The sequence below is a fragment of the Borostomias antarcticus genome (genome assembly GCF_949987555.1).
Source record: "Borostomias antarcticus genome assembly, chromosome: 12".
NCBI lineage: Eukaryota > Metazoa > Chordata > Actinopteri > Stomiiformes > Stomiidae > Borostomias > Borostomias antarcticus.
This window is the reverse complement of record NC_140245.1, coordinates 21,707,531-21,722,182: the sequence shown is the minus strand read 5'-3', so window position 1 is coordinate 21,722,182 and position 14,652 is coordinate 21,707,531. Positions and strand designations below refer to the sequence as shown.

The window sequence follows — 14,652 nt, the reverse complement described above, 5'->3', positions numbered from 1 at the left end:
GGGATACCACGACAACAGAACAGACAGGTCATCACACAGACAGGAAGTAGTCAGACAGGTCATCAGACAGACAGGAAGTAGTCAGACAGACAGGTCATCAGACAGACAGGAAGTAGTCAGACAGACAGACAGGTCATCAGACAGACAGGTAATCAGACAGACAGGAAGTAGTCAGACAGGTCATCAGACAGACAAGAAGTAGTCAGACAGTTGTTGTTGTAGATTAACTCTTATTTATTAACCATTGGTCTGGTCCAGTCATATCACAGCCAATATGTACAGAGAAGACAGAGCACACTTTCATAGAAATTAAAAGGTCTGTTTTCAAAATAAAATAAAAAAAATCAGTTCCAAACAGGCATTCAAGTAGTGTTGTTGTGGTACAGCTACTCATATCCCACACATACAGACGCATAGATTACAGGCAAGCAAGCAAGACATAGATATATACATGTATATAAACACACACACACACACACACACATATATATATACATTAACATATATATACTGTGTAAGGAGAAGTCTGGGGTAGGAGCAGACAGACAAAGGCTTCAGATTGGTCGGTGTAGAGCAGGGGGAGGAGTCAGGTGGAGGAGGCGGAGTCTGCGTTCTGAGAGTGATGTGCATCTGAAAGACAAGAACAGACAGGAGTGTAGGAGAGAGAGAGGAGAGGAGAGAGGGAGGAAAGAGGAGATAGGGAGGAGAGAGTAGAGGAGCGAGGGAGCAGAGGAGAGAGGGAGGAGAGTAGAGAGGAGGAGTGTAGAGGAGAGAGGGAGGAGAGGAGAGAATAGGAGAGGGAGGAGAGGAGGAGAGTAGAGGAGAGAGGGAGGAGAGGAGAGAGGAGGAGAGTAGAGGAGAGAGGGAGGTATGAAAGTATTTTTAAACTTGGTTAAAAAAGAAGAGCACGCGAGTGGTCGATTCAAGCTGGTTTAAAACAAAGACAATAGATTTATTCTGAAATACGTTTTGCAAAAGCGGTCTCTCACACAGGAAGTGTTTCCATTAGTCAGAGCAAGGATACTGAGTCAGGGAGAACTCTTTATAGGGGGTACAGGGGATGTGAGTGACGTCACAGACCAAATGGTCTTGATAAACAGATTCTTCTGTGGGAATGGAGTTAACTTCTGGTTTCGTTATCGTTGTAAAACAATAAACTCAGCGTACTTCAGGAACATCAATCAAGTAGGAAAACAGAAAAACTATTTTTGGAGTGAACACATGGGTGATGACTTGAAATTACATTAACAGAGGAGAGGAGAGAGGGAGGAGAGGAGAGAAGAGGAGAGGGAGGAGAGGAGGAGAGTAGAGGCGAGAGGGAGGAGAGGAGAGAGGAGCAGTCCTGACCTGAGTGTGTGCTGCTAGGGGGCGTGGCTCCAGGCTGACTACGGGCGTGGGCGGGGATCAGGACCGACGCCAGCGAGGGATTACTGGACAGCTCTACACACGCACACACACACGCACACACACACACACACGCACACACGCGCACACACACGCGCAAACACGCCCGCACATATTAGTAAACACATTAGTAAACAACTCCAAAACACACACAGACAGTGTCCAGTCATCGCTAGGTGTGTGTGTGTGTGTTACCCTGGGAGGAGAAGTTGAAGAGCGGGGGTGTGTCTCGTCCGTTGGGCAGTTTGATGTTGGGATCTCGGAGCTCGTCAAAGAAGGCGTGGCCACAGGCCTCCAGCGCTGTGAGGCGGGACGTGGGCGTGTACTCCAGCAGGCGGGAACACAGGCCAATCGCTTCGGCCGGCGTCCGGGGCCGGAACACCTGAGGACCAATCACACATGGCTGAAACCTGTCAATCACACACCCCTGACTCTGGCCAGCCAATCAGCAGCCTCTCCAGCTCCCAGGCGGTTCTCGTAAGGATGAGAGTGTGACTGATGCAGAGTGTAGGAAGTAGGGTGTAGTAGGCAGTGTATAGTATGCAGTGTCTAGTATGCAGTGAGCAGTATGCAGTACGCAGTGAGAGTTACCTTAGTCCAGGGGCGGGCTTTGATCTGAGGGAACTGAGGATGGTAGTGTGAGAGATGCAGTGTGTAGTATGTAGGGTGTGGTATGCAGTGTGTAGTATGTAGGGTGTGGAATGCAGTGTGTAGTATGTAGGGTGTGGTATGCAGTGTGTAGTATGTAGGGTGTGGAATGCAGTGTGTAGTATGTAGGGTGTGGTATGCAGTGTGTAGTATGTAGGGTGTGGTATGCAGTGTGTAGTATGCAGGGTGTAGTATGCAGGCTGTAGGGAGTAGGGTGTTGTATGCAGTGTGTGGTATGCAGGTGGTAGGGTGTAGTATGCAGTGTGTAGTATGTAGGGAGTAGGGTGTAGTATGCAGTACGCAGTGGGAGTCACCTTAGTCCAGGGGTGAGCTTTGATCTGAGGAAACTTGAACTCGGTGTAGTTTGGGTTCATCTCCTTGATCTGCTCTCTGGTGGGCGTGCCCAGAACCTGCACAACACACACACACACACACTAGAACCATCAAACACTAAACACACACACACACACACTAGAACCATCAAACACTAAACACACACACACACACACACACACACACACGTACACACTAGAACCATCAAACACTAAACATACACACACACACACGTACACACTAGAACCATCAAACACGTATACATATACATTAGTAGAACCATAGAATACACACACACACATCTGTGGAACCATAAAACAAACACACAGAACTGTAGAGCCATATAACACACACACATGCGTGCGCACACACACACTAGGCTTGTGTTTTCCGCCACCACCATCGTTTTACCTCTTCAGTTAATGTTCGCATATCAAACTCAGACAAGTGTCTGATCTCTCCTCCGTGTGAGCGTGGCAGAGTCTAACCCTAACCTAGCCTAACCCTAGCCTAACCCTAACCTAACCCTAGTCCTGAGGAATCAAGGTTCAGTTCCAATTCACATGAAGAGAGTAGGAGGAGAGGGAGGCTATAGCTAACCCTAACCCAGCTAACCCTAACCCTAACCCAGCTAACCCTAACCCTCACCCAGCTAACCCTAACTCTCACCCTCACCCTAACCCAGCTAACTCTAACCCTAACCCTAACCTAGCCACCTGTTACTGGCTGTTCAGCTAACCTAACCTAGTGGCGGTTGCCATTAGCTAGCTGGCTATCGTATTCTAGCAGCCTGTTCTCTCGCCTGTTCTAGAAGTGTTCCGTTCATAAAACCGATTTGCGGAGGCGATTAGTCCTTCTCTGCCTCCACAGTTCACCTGCAAATACGCGATCAGAGTGAGGTCAGATATAAACGCTACTCTCGGTCCTGCGCTTCTTTATTCCTTTATTGCCGTGTAGTTTTTCAACATACTAGGTTGCTTCGGGCATGGTGCATATTCCTAGCACAGCAGACTATGTTGAAAAACTACATGGCAATAAACAAATTCTGATTATAAAGAAGCACAGGACCGAGTCTTACTCTACTCTAATGGCAGGTTAGCAGACCAGCCGTGGAGGCATCACCACCAGAGCTTGGGCTCCACAGCAGAGCTGTTCACAGGAAGGCAGGTCTCACGGTGACGAGGACAGGAAGTGCTCTCTGATTAGGCTAGACGGTGTTACCGGTAACACCGCTGTTGTCATGGATTTATTAGTCGGTGGGAAAAAATCCACACTGTGACATCCCTAGCACGCACACACACACACACACACACACACACACACACACACACACACACACACACACACACACAAAGACCAATAGAACCCACAACACAATCTGTATGTACATGTGCATGTGTGTGTGTGCTTGTGTGTGTGTGTACGCGTGTGTGTTTCTCTACCTTGATGATCTCAACCAGCTGATCCACTCCACTGTCACCAGGAAATATGGGTTGCCCTAGCAACAGCTCTGCTAGAACGCAACCAGCTGACCACACATCTGAGGAAGAGAAAACCTGTGAGAACACAGACACACACAGACCCACACACAGACCCCCTCCACACACACACAGACCCCCACACAGACCCACACACACACAGACCCCCTCCACACACACACAGACCCCCACACACAGACCCCCTCCACACACACACAGACCCCCTCCACACACACACAGACCCCCACACAGACCCACACACAGACCCACACACAGACCCCCTCCACACACACACAGACCCCCACAAACAGACCCACACACACACAGACCCCCTCCACACACACACAGACCCCCACACAGACCCACACACACACAGACCCCCTCCATACACACACAGACCCCCACACACAGACCCACACACACAGACCCCCTCCATACAAACACAGACCCCCACACACAGACCCACACACACAGACCCCCTCCATACACACACAGACCCCCACACACAGACCCACACACACACAGACCCCCTCCACACACACACAGACCCCCACACACAGACCCACACACACAGACCCCCTCCATACACACACAGACCCCCACACACAGACCCACACACACAGCCCCCCCACACACACACACACAGACCCACAAACACACACATGCGCACAGACCCACGCACACACACACACACACAGAAGCCACACGCGCACGCACGCACATACACACACACAATGTGAATGTGTGTAAGACAGAGTGTGTCTGAGAGTGTGTGTTATACCCATGTTGGATATGTAGTCGTGTGTGTCCTATTAGCACTGTCAACTGAGCTCACAAATGATATTAGACTTTCTCTCTTAAATATTTTCCGAAAATCGACTAGATTCGATTATTGTATGGTATTATTCTGCATAGAAAATTACGCAGTGTCAGAACTCTCAGTTCTCACCACAAGAGGGCGCATGCCGCTTATTGCCCAGAACAAGCAGGAACGTAATGTGAACTAATATTTTGTCTCTGACATTCAAGTGTTCAGGGGATTGGAGTAACGCCCAGTCCCATGTATGCTTATGACAAGTCAACTCAAGTCTGGTGGGCTAGATTGTTCACCAAAAAGATGAGATGGTCAAAAAGATGAGATGGTCAAAAAGATGAGATGGTTAAAAAGATGAGATGGTTAAAAAGATGAGATGGTCAAAAAGATGAGATGGTTAAAAAGATGAGATGGTTAAAGAGATGAGATGGTTAAAAAGATGAGATGGTTAAAAAGTGAGATGGTTAAAAAGATGATGGTCAAAAAGATGAGATGGTCAAAAAGTGAGATGGTTAAAAAGTGAGATGGTTAAAAAGTGAGATGGTTAAGAAGATGAGATGGTTAAAGAGATGAGATGGTTAAAAAGTGAGATGGTTAAAGAGATGAGATGGTTAAAGAGATGAGATGGTTAAAGAGATGAGATGGTTAAAAAGATGAGATGGTTAAAAAGATGAGATGGTTAAAAAGTGAGATGGTTAAAAAGATGAGATGGTTAAAGAGATGAGATGGTTAAAAAGATGAGATGGTTAAAGAGATGAGATGGTTAAAAAGTGAGATGGTTAAAAAGATGAGATGGTTAAAAAGATGAGATGGTTAAAAAGTGAGATGGTTAAAAAGATGAGATGGTTAAAGAGATGAGATGGTTAAAAAGTGAGATGGTTAAAAAGATGAGATGGTTAAAAAGTGAGATGGTTAAAAAGATGAGATGGTTAAAGAGATGAGATGGTTAAAAAGATGAGATGGTTAAAAAGATGAGATGGTTAAAAAGATGAGATGGTTAAAAAGTGAGATGGTTAAAAAGTGAGATGGTTAAAAAGATGAGATGGTTAAAAAGTGAGATGGTTAAAAAGTGAGATGGTTAAAAAGATGAGATGGTTAAAAAGTGAGATGGTTAAAAAGATGAGATGGTTAGAGAGATGAGATGGTTAAAAAGATGAGATGGTTAAAAAGATGAGATGGTTAAAAAGTGAGATGGTTAAAAAGATGAGATGGTTAAAAAGTGAGATGGTTAAAAAGATGAGATGGTTAAAAAGTGAGATGGTTAAAAAGATGAGATGGTTAAAAAGTGAGATGGTTAAAAAGATGAGATGGTTAAAGAGATGAGATGGTTAAAAAGTGAGATGGTTAAAAAGATGAGATGGTTAAAAAGATGAGATGGTTAAAAAGTGAGATGGTTAAAAAGATGAGATGGTTAAAAAGATGAGATGGTCAAAAAGATGAGATGGTTAAAAAGATGAGATGGTTAAAAAGATGAGATGGTCAAAAAGATGAGATGGTTAAAAAGATGAGATGGTTAAAGAGATGAGATGGTTAAAAAGATGAGATGGTTAAAAAGTGAGATGGTTAAAAAGATGATGGTCAAAAAGATGAGATGGTCAAAAAGTGAGATGGTTAAAAAGTGAGATGGTTAAAAAGTGAGATGGTTAAGAAGATGAGATGGTTAAAGAGATGAGATGGTTAAAAAGTGAGATGGTTAAAGAGATGAGATGGTTAAAGAGATGAGATGGTTAAAGAGATGAGATGGTTAAAAAGATGAGATGGTTAAAAAGATGAGATGGTTAAAAAGTGAGATGGTTAAAAAGATGAGATGGTTAAAGAGATGAGATGGTTAAAAAGATGAGATGGTTAAAGAGATGAGATGGTTAAAAAAGTGAGATGGTTAAAAAGATGAGATGGTTAAAAAGATGAGATGGTTAAAAAGTGAGATGGTTAAAAAGATGAGATGGTTAAAGAGATGAGATGGTTAAAAAGTGAGATGGTTAAAAAGATGAGATGGTTAAAAAGTGAGATGGTTAAAAAGATGAGATGGTTAAAGAGATGAGATGGTTAAAAAGATGAGATGGTTAAAAAGATGAGATGGTTAAAAAGATGAGATGGTTAAAAAGTGAGATGGTTAAAAAGTGAGATGGTTAAAAAGATGAGATGGTTAAAAAGTGAGATGGTTAAAAAGTGAGATGGTTAAAAAGATGAGATGGTTAAAAAGTGAGATGGTTAAAAAGATGAGATGGTTAGAGAGATGAGATGGTTAAAAAGATGAGATGGTTAAAAAGATGAGATGGTTAAAAAGTGAGATGGTTAAAAAGATGAGATGGTTAAAAAGTGAGATGGTTAAAAAGATGAGATGGTTAAAAAGTGAGATGGTTAAAAAGATGAGATGGTTAAAAAGTGAGATGGTTAAAAAGATGAGATGGTTAAAGAGATGAGATGGTTAAAAAGTGAGATGGTTAAAAAGATGAGATGGTTAAAAAGATGAGATGGTTAAAAAGTGAGATGGTTAAAAAGATGAGATGGTTAAAAAGATGAGATGGTTAAAAAGATGAGATGGTTAAAAAGTGAGATGGTCCTCTTCCTCTTCCTGTTCGTTGATCCGCGCAGAGCGTTTCTTGTTAACAAGGTGCTGCCGAGGAGAAGACATGCTGGAGGAGTAGCAGGTGTGCGTGTGTTACCTGTGTGTGTGTGTTACCTGTGTGTGTGTGTGTGTGTTACCTGTGTGTGTGTGTGTGTGTGTGTGTGTTACCTATGCTGGAGGTGTAGTCAGTGGCTCCAAAAATGAGTTCTGGAGCTCTGTAGTAGCGGGAGCAGATGTAGGACACGTTGGGCTCCCCACGAACCAGCTGCTTCGCACTGGACACACACACACACGCACACATGCACGCACACACGCACGCACGCACGCACACGCACACAGGCACACACACACTTCATTAACACTAAACAGCCACCAGATGTCATACGAGCAAAATGTGTGATTTGGTGGTCAGTTGATCAGTTCCCCCTCTGGATCCATGGGCTTTGATCTGGGATGAACATCAGCTGCTACACCCTCCATCGCTGCATTGATGTCCCGTTAGGGGCAGCGAGGAGAGAGGGGGGCGGGGCAGCCAGCAGAGAGGGGCGGGGCAGCGAGGAGAGAGAGGGGCGGGGCAGCCAGCAGAGAGGGGCGGGGCAGCGAGGAGAGAGAGGGGCGGGGCAGCCAGCAGAGAGGGGCGGGGCAGCGAGGAGAGAGAGGGGCGGGGCAGCCAGCAGTCGTTATGAACACTCACAAACACAAACTAATTAAAACTAAGTGGTAACCCTCCAGCCTCTCAGCTGGCTTCGTTCTCTAATTAGATGACCTAACCCTCACCCTAACCCTCACCCCAACCCTAACTCTCACCCTAACCCTCACCCCAACCCTAACCCTCACCCTAACCACAACCCTAACCCTAACCCCAACCACAATCACTCGGTTAAAACATGTAAGATACATCTTCAGTAGCCTACATACCTGTAGGGGAACTGGTAGAAAATATATCATAAATCATCCTTATAAATAATGTTGGCCAGCAAAAAAATGGGGTGAATTTTCCCAAACAACATTAGCCAGTAGAAAACCACATTGCCAGTTGAGGCTTGGGGTCAGTGGAGAACATGGCCAGTAGAGGGTCAGTAGAGAACAACATCATGGCCAGTAGAGGCTTGGGGTCAGTAGAGAACAAAGAGCATTTCCTGTTCTGAATCACAAGTAGTAACAAGCTGGGGTGAGTTCAGCCCCGACAAAACGTTGCAAAACATTTATTGAAACGGAAACGATGGTGAGTTGTGTTGCGCAAGTGTTGCACCTATGGCAGCTGAGAAGATAGGGCGGTTCATATATCAGTCAGCTGATTAGTTAACACGTCTGACACACCCACCACCACATGTTTCCTCTAAAACAGTGTGAAACTGTTTTCTCTGTGTTCAATGTTCAACCTGGAAACCGTAGCAAAACGGTGCACACCGTTTTCAGATTGAACTCACCCCAGGTGACTGGCCAAGGTGCTCCAATCACCCGGCCCCAAGCAAAGGACAGGAGGAGATGGAGGGGGCGGGGCCTTGTGTCCCACAGAGGAAGATTAGGGAAGCTAGAACCTTGAAACGTTCTCCTGAGTCCTGCTACCTCACACAACATTACCTACTGGGTTCTAGGGAAAGTAGATCTGGCTTCCCAGAAGCAAAGGTAGTGTAGGCCTCAAGGATTAGAAACAGCCAAACAGCAGCAGTCAAGAAGCAACGGAAAGAGGAATCTCTCCAGCGGAACACTCTACCAGGGCCCAGAGGAAGAGAGTGATGGAGGTGACTGGTCAGTGGTGGAGGTGACTGGTCAGTGGTGGAGGTGACTGGTCAGTGATGGAGGTGACTGGTCAGTGGTGGAGGTGACTGGTCAGTGATGGAGGTGACTGGTCAGTGATGGAGGTGACTGGTCAGTGGTGGAGGTGACTGGTCAGTGATGGAGGTGACTGGTCAGTGACGCTCCTCCTACCTGCCGAAGTCGCAGAGTTTGAGCGTGCCGCTGTCCGGGTCCAGCAGGAGGTTCTGGGGCTTGATGTCGCGGTGGCAGATCCCACAGGAGTGGATGTAGGCCAGGCTACGGAATAGCTGGTACATGTACAGCTACACACACACACACACACACACACACATACACACACACACACGTGAGAATTCTGAGAGCTTGGTGAGAGTCCAGATCGCGCCCAGTCAGGCTGATGGGGGTCTGTGAGAGTCCAGAGAGACCATTCAGAGCGATGGGGTCTCACCTTGACGTAGAGGGTGGGCAGCGTCTGCTTGGCTCGGCTGTAGTGGCGCGACACTCTGTACACCGTCTCAGGAACGAAGTCCAGAACCAGGTTCAGATATACCTCATCCTTCTACACACACACACACACGCACACACACACACACACACACGTAAGACATCTATGCACCCTACCTACCCTGCCTACCTGTGTGTGTGTATGAGAGGGAGAGAGAGGGAGAGAGACAGAAAGAGAGATGAGAGAAAGAGAGAGAGAGAGACAAGTTCCTTGTCTACTACAGTGTTATTAATGTTATTAAAGGAGTAGTAAAGGGAAAATGCATGTTTAGCCCTGTTTTAAGGTTACTTATGATCATATACAATGGTTCAGATCAAAACGTTGACAAAACTAGCACTTTTGAGAAAGTCTGATAATTGCTCTACCACCGTTTTGGTCATACAATGGATGTGGGTGGGCACCGTGAAAAATCATTCAAAAAACATGTTAAACTCTCAAATTGAATGTAATGTATTGCTTTATAAATGTTCTTAGCCGGTAGACAAACATACTCCTGGAGCTTGCTCGATCGCCTTGTTGAGAGGGGTCAGGGAAGAATTTTTACAGCTCACTTATCTGGCCCCCGGGTGATTACTGTTTTTTTGCTTCCCTCTGGAATATGTAGAGAGTGGGTCGTATGCCCACCTCCCTTGTTCTCTGTAAAGCGCATTGTGTTGCCTCTGGGTATGAAATGCGCTATATAAATAAAGCTTTGATTGATTGATTGATTGAATTTCAAAGTCAAGAAACTCACCGAGGTGTTAGTTGGCATTCTGACATATAATTCGTAAATTCATAAAGTAAGGTTCTAGTTCATCTGGAAAGGCTTTTTTAAATATTTAGCATAGAACTATTTAGTCGCAGCACATACGTGTGTAAACTTATCAACGCTTTTTTTTCACATAGCTGTAGCTCAGTTGGTAGAGTGGGTCGTTCAATGATCGAAGGGTCAGTGGTTCGAATCCCAGCTCCGACTGTTCACATGTCGAAGTGTCCTTGAGCAAGACACCTAACCCCAAATTGCTCCCAATGAGCAGGCTAGCACCTTGCATGGCAGCTACCGCCATTGGTGTGTGAATGTGTGTGTGAATCGGTGAAGGAGAGGCCATTGTAAAGCGCTTTGAGTGCCGCTAAGGTGGAAAAGCGCTATATAAGTGCAGTCCATTTACCATTTACATACAGTACTACTTAACAATCAACAGCTGTTCCCTCTATAGCCTATTTCCTATATAGCCTATTTCCTACAGTATATAGCCTATTTCCTACAGTATGTAGCCAACTCCCTATATAGCCTATTTCCTATATAGCCAACTCCCTATATAGCCTATTTCCTATATAGCCAACTCCCTATATAGCCTATTTCCTATATAGCCAACTCCCTATATAGCCTATTTCCTATATAGCCAACTCCCTATATAGCCTATTTCCTATATAGCCTATTTCCTATATAGTCTACTCCCTATAACGTTGGTCGGTACCGATGTTGGGCCCAGATGATCTTGTAATGTGAGGGGTTTACAGATCCAATCTTAAAACTCCCGATCGGCTAGCAGACCAATCGGGGCGGCCCAGATAATATCAAACATGTTTGATATTTACATTATTACGTCACTACTTTACAAGCGAGAGGCAATGGTTCGCTCCCTTGGACACAATAATATCCTGTAGTGTGTGATGAGCTGTTATTTTCAAATCTTGTAGTGTGTGCTTGTTTGAGATTTGCGAGAAGAACAATCTTCTCCTTATGTGCGTGATGCAAACTGATTTCAAAATCGGTTGGGATTTTAAATATCGTGTAGTCTGAGTCCGGCATTATATCAATAACACTTTCACAAATGTAAAATTTTAGGCTGTTTTTGCAGAGTAGGACATTATTTCTTTCACTTTATTATTTGCACTGTTTTTACATCATTTTTGTGAATCAGTTTGAATAAATTTGCCTTCGAACATCCTCCATCCATCCTTCCGTGGTCTTGAACACATGCACTCCTCCGCCACTGACTTCATCCAACTCTCCAACATTCTCACCATTACCCAATCTTACTTCAACTTTTAGTGTGTATGTATATGTGTGTGTGTATGTATATGTATGTATGTATGTATGTATGTGTGTGTGTGTGTGTGTGTGTGTGTATGTATATGAATATGTATGTATGTGTATGAGAAATGCCCCACTATATCCCTTACCCGGGTTCATATCCAGTTCATATCGTTCTTACAGAAAGCTTTGCTGACGATGACTTCGTACATTTAATAAGTACATTTGTCTAGAGTTCACTTACTTATAAATGTACTTATTACAAGTCACTTTTGATAAAAGGGTCTGCTAAATTACTAAAATGTACATGACCAATGTTAAAAATAGACAGACAGGAAGACCAGACAGAGACAGACCAGACAGAGACAGACAGGCAGACCAGGGAGACAGACAGACAGGCAGACCAGACAGAGACAGACAGGCAGACCAGGGAGACAGACAGGCAGACCAGGGAGACAGACAGGCAGACCAGACAGAGACAGACAGGCAGACCAGGGAGACAGACAGACAGGCAGACCAGACAGAGACAGACAGGCAGACCAGGGAGACAGACAGGCAGACCAGGGAGACAGACAGGCAGACCAGACAGAGACAGACAGGCAGACCAGGGAGACAGACAGACAGGCAGACCAGACAGAGACAGACAGGCAGACCAGGGAGACAGACAGGCAGACCAGGGAGACAGACAGGCAGACCAGACAGAGACAGACAGGCAGACCAGGGAGACAGACAGACAGGCAGACCAGACAGAGACAGACAGGCAGACCAGGGAGACAGACAGGCAGACCAGGGAGACAGACCGAGACAGACAGGCAGACGGACCTTGTCTCCGCTGGAGTAGAAGAAGTAGCGCAGCCGGACGATGTTACAGTGGTCCAGCTTCCTCATGATCTGGAGCTCCCGGTTCTGACAAGGAGGAGACACAGGAGGAGGAGGGAGAGACATAGAGAAAGAGAGAGAGAGAGAAAGAGAGAGGGAGGAGGGGAGTAAAGGATGGAGAGAGAGAGAGACAGAGAGAGAGAGAAAGAGAGAGAGAGCGAATGAGAGAGGGAGAGATATAGAGAAAGAGAGAGAGAGAAAGAGAGAGGGAGGAGGAGAGTAAAGGATGGAGAGAGGCAGAGGAAGTGGGAGGAGAGTGAGACAACCAACGCTAACTACATTGCATATTGCACAACCAAATAGGCAAATATGAACAGACGCAAACACGAACAGGTGCAACACACACACACACACACACACACACACCTCACCTTGAATCTCTTGTCCTGCAGCACCTTCTTGATGGCCACCAGCTCTCCAGAGTCGCAGAGCTTGGCCTGGTACACCACCCCGAACGAGCCGTTACCGATCACCTTGGTGTCGGTGTAGCTCACCTCCTGTGGGCGGTCTGGCCCCTGGCCCCGGGTCGCTACTACGGTGGTCACCTTACTGCCATCCTTATCTCCTGGTGGGGGACAAGCACACGGGCCCATGGGACAGATCCTGACCAGGCTAGTTAGCTAACTACATGCAGCATGAGAGGTAACAGTCACTCAGTCAGAAGCATCAGCTCATAACCACTGATGTCGTGGCAGTAGCTCGCTGACGTTAGGAGCCATCCTACTTACTGACGACTTTCACGCTGCCAAACGCCGAGGGCTGCGGCACCGGCTTGCAGCTCTCTGCGAACGAGGTGGTCCTGGGTCGGCCGGACATGTTGCCTTGCATTGTCCCTCGACACTGGTTAGCTAGGAGGGCTCACTGACTTCAACTGATATGCAATAATAGCTAACGCTAGCTAGCTAGCCCAGCAAATCAAGCTGACTATACTAGCTAAGTTACTATACTATACTACACTAGACTAGACTAGACTAGCTAAGTTACTTTACTATACTACACTAGACTAGACTATACTAGCTAAGTTACTAGCAACTTGCTGCGACTCACAGGCCCCCGACAGATGGTAGCTGATTATTATATCTGTGAAACGTTAGTCCAGTTGACAATACATAGAAAATACAGTAAGTACCGTAAGTATATTTAAGCTCATTAAAATGTAAATTCCAGGTTAAGTAAAAATAATAATATCCTTAATTTGAAGATAAAACATCAGACCGTCCCCGCCATGACAGTCAGCTGGCTAGCTCGTGCTAGGTCCCTGGCTAGCTGGCATTACCCGACCCGACTTGCAGATCTGCTGAAAACGGACACAATTCTGGATTTTTGAACAACAAAAACAGCCGGGCGATTAGACAACTTCTGACACATAAATGCAGAAGTCACGGTCCCTGTCAGACGATAAAAGAATAGCTAGCTAGCTACCCAAATGTGAAACATTGCAGTCTCCTCTCCCTCTCTTCCTCGACATTTAGCAGTCAACGCAAATTACGTAACCTACGCAAAGGCGCAAAGCCTCGGAGGGGCTCACCGGGCGGGGGCGCGCAGATACACCAAGCGTCACAACGGGAATACGGAATTGTGCACGCGCGAACAGACGTCGGGAGATCAGGTCGACCGAGGTGCGAGTAGTGCGCCCTCTCGTGTTAAGAAGCTGAAACTGCCAGTCTGTCTGAATCAACACCTTGGTCTGAATTCTTCTTCCGGGCGGCTGTGGCTCAGGAGGTAGAGCGCCCCTTCGAACCCTAGCACCTCCACATGTCGAGGTGTCCTTGAGCAAGACACTGAACCCCAAGTTGCTCCCAATGAGCAGGCTAGCACCTTGCATGGCAGCTGCTGCCATTGGTGTGTGAATGTGCGAGTGAATGGGTGAATGAGAGACCATTGTAAAGTGCTTAGGATATAAAAGCGCTATATAAATTCATTACCATAACTAATCTAATCTAGTTTTTTGGATGGAGTATGGTTAGCACGGGGTTAGTTGAAGTTCATCAGAATCTTAATCTGAATTGGGTTTATTTGGTATGGACCACAGACTTGATGACACACAACAGCACAAACACAGATCTGTGATACCATCGCTTTTAAACCTGGCAGCTAGACAGACACACACACATGCACACGCGCGCGCGCACACACACACACACACACACATACATGCACACACACACATGCATACACAAGCCATGATATAAAAGTGAATAATGAGTCTTTATTACTGTAAACTCAAAGAAACAAGCTCATGAT

The 14,652-nt window shown here is 45.9% G+C and overlaps 1 protein-coding gene across 1 annotated transcript; it reads right to left on the bottom strand.

The window, feature by feature from the left end:
* Nucleotides 1-294: 294 nt before the first annotated feature.
* LOC311316079 (glycogen synthase kinase-3 beta-like) lies at nucleotides 295-13,865 on the bottom strand. Its single transcript, XM_084446829.1, has 11 exons — nucleotides 13,137-13,865; nucleotides 12,780-12,973; nucleotides 12,352-12,435; nucleotides 9,456-9,566; nucleotides 9,179-9,309; nucleotides 7,415-7,521; nucleotides 3,828-3,925; nucleotides 2,367-2,462; nucleotides 1,600-1,786; nucleotides 1,348-1,440; nucleotides 295-630 (listed from the first exon to the last, which is right to left on the bottom strand). The coding sequence occupies exons 1-11, from the start codon at nucleotides 13,234-13,236 to the stop codon at nucleotides 587-589; spliced, it is 1,245 nt and encodes a 414-aa protein (XP_084302955.1). The 5' UTR covers nucleotides 13,237-13,865; the 3' UTR covers nucleotides 295-586.
* Between the last annotated feature and the right edge of the window lie 787 nt (nucleotides 13,866-14,652).

Excerpts from the sequence above, each read along its gene's own strand:
- LOC311316079 (XM_084446829.1), bottom strand. The coding sequence starts at position 13,236 with ATGCAAGGCAACATGTCCGGCCGACCCAGGACCACCTCGTTCGCAGAG. Across the intron at positions 12,974-13,136 it reads TGGCAGCGTGAAAGTCGTCA|GAGATAAGGATGGCAGTAAG; the intron begins GTAAGTAGGATG and ends GTCCCCCACCAG. Across the intron at positions 3,926-7,414 it reads TGACTACACCTCCAGCATAG|ATGTGTGGTCAGCTGGTTGC; the intron begins GTAACACACACA and ends TCTCTTCCTCAG.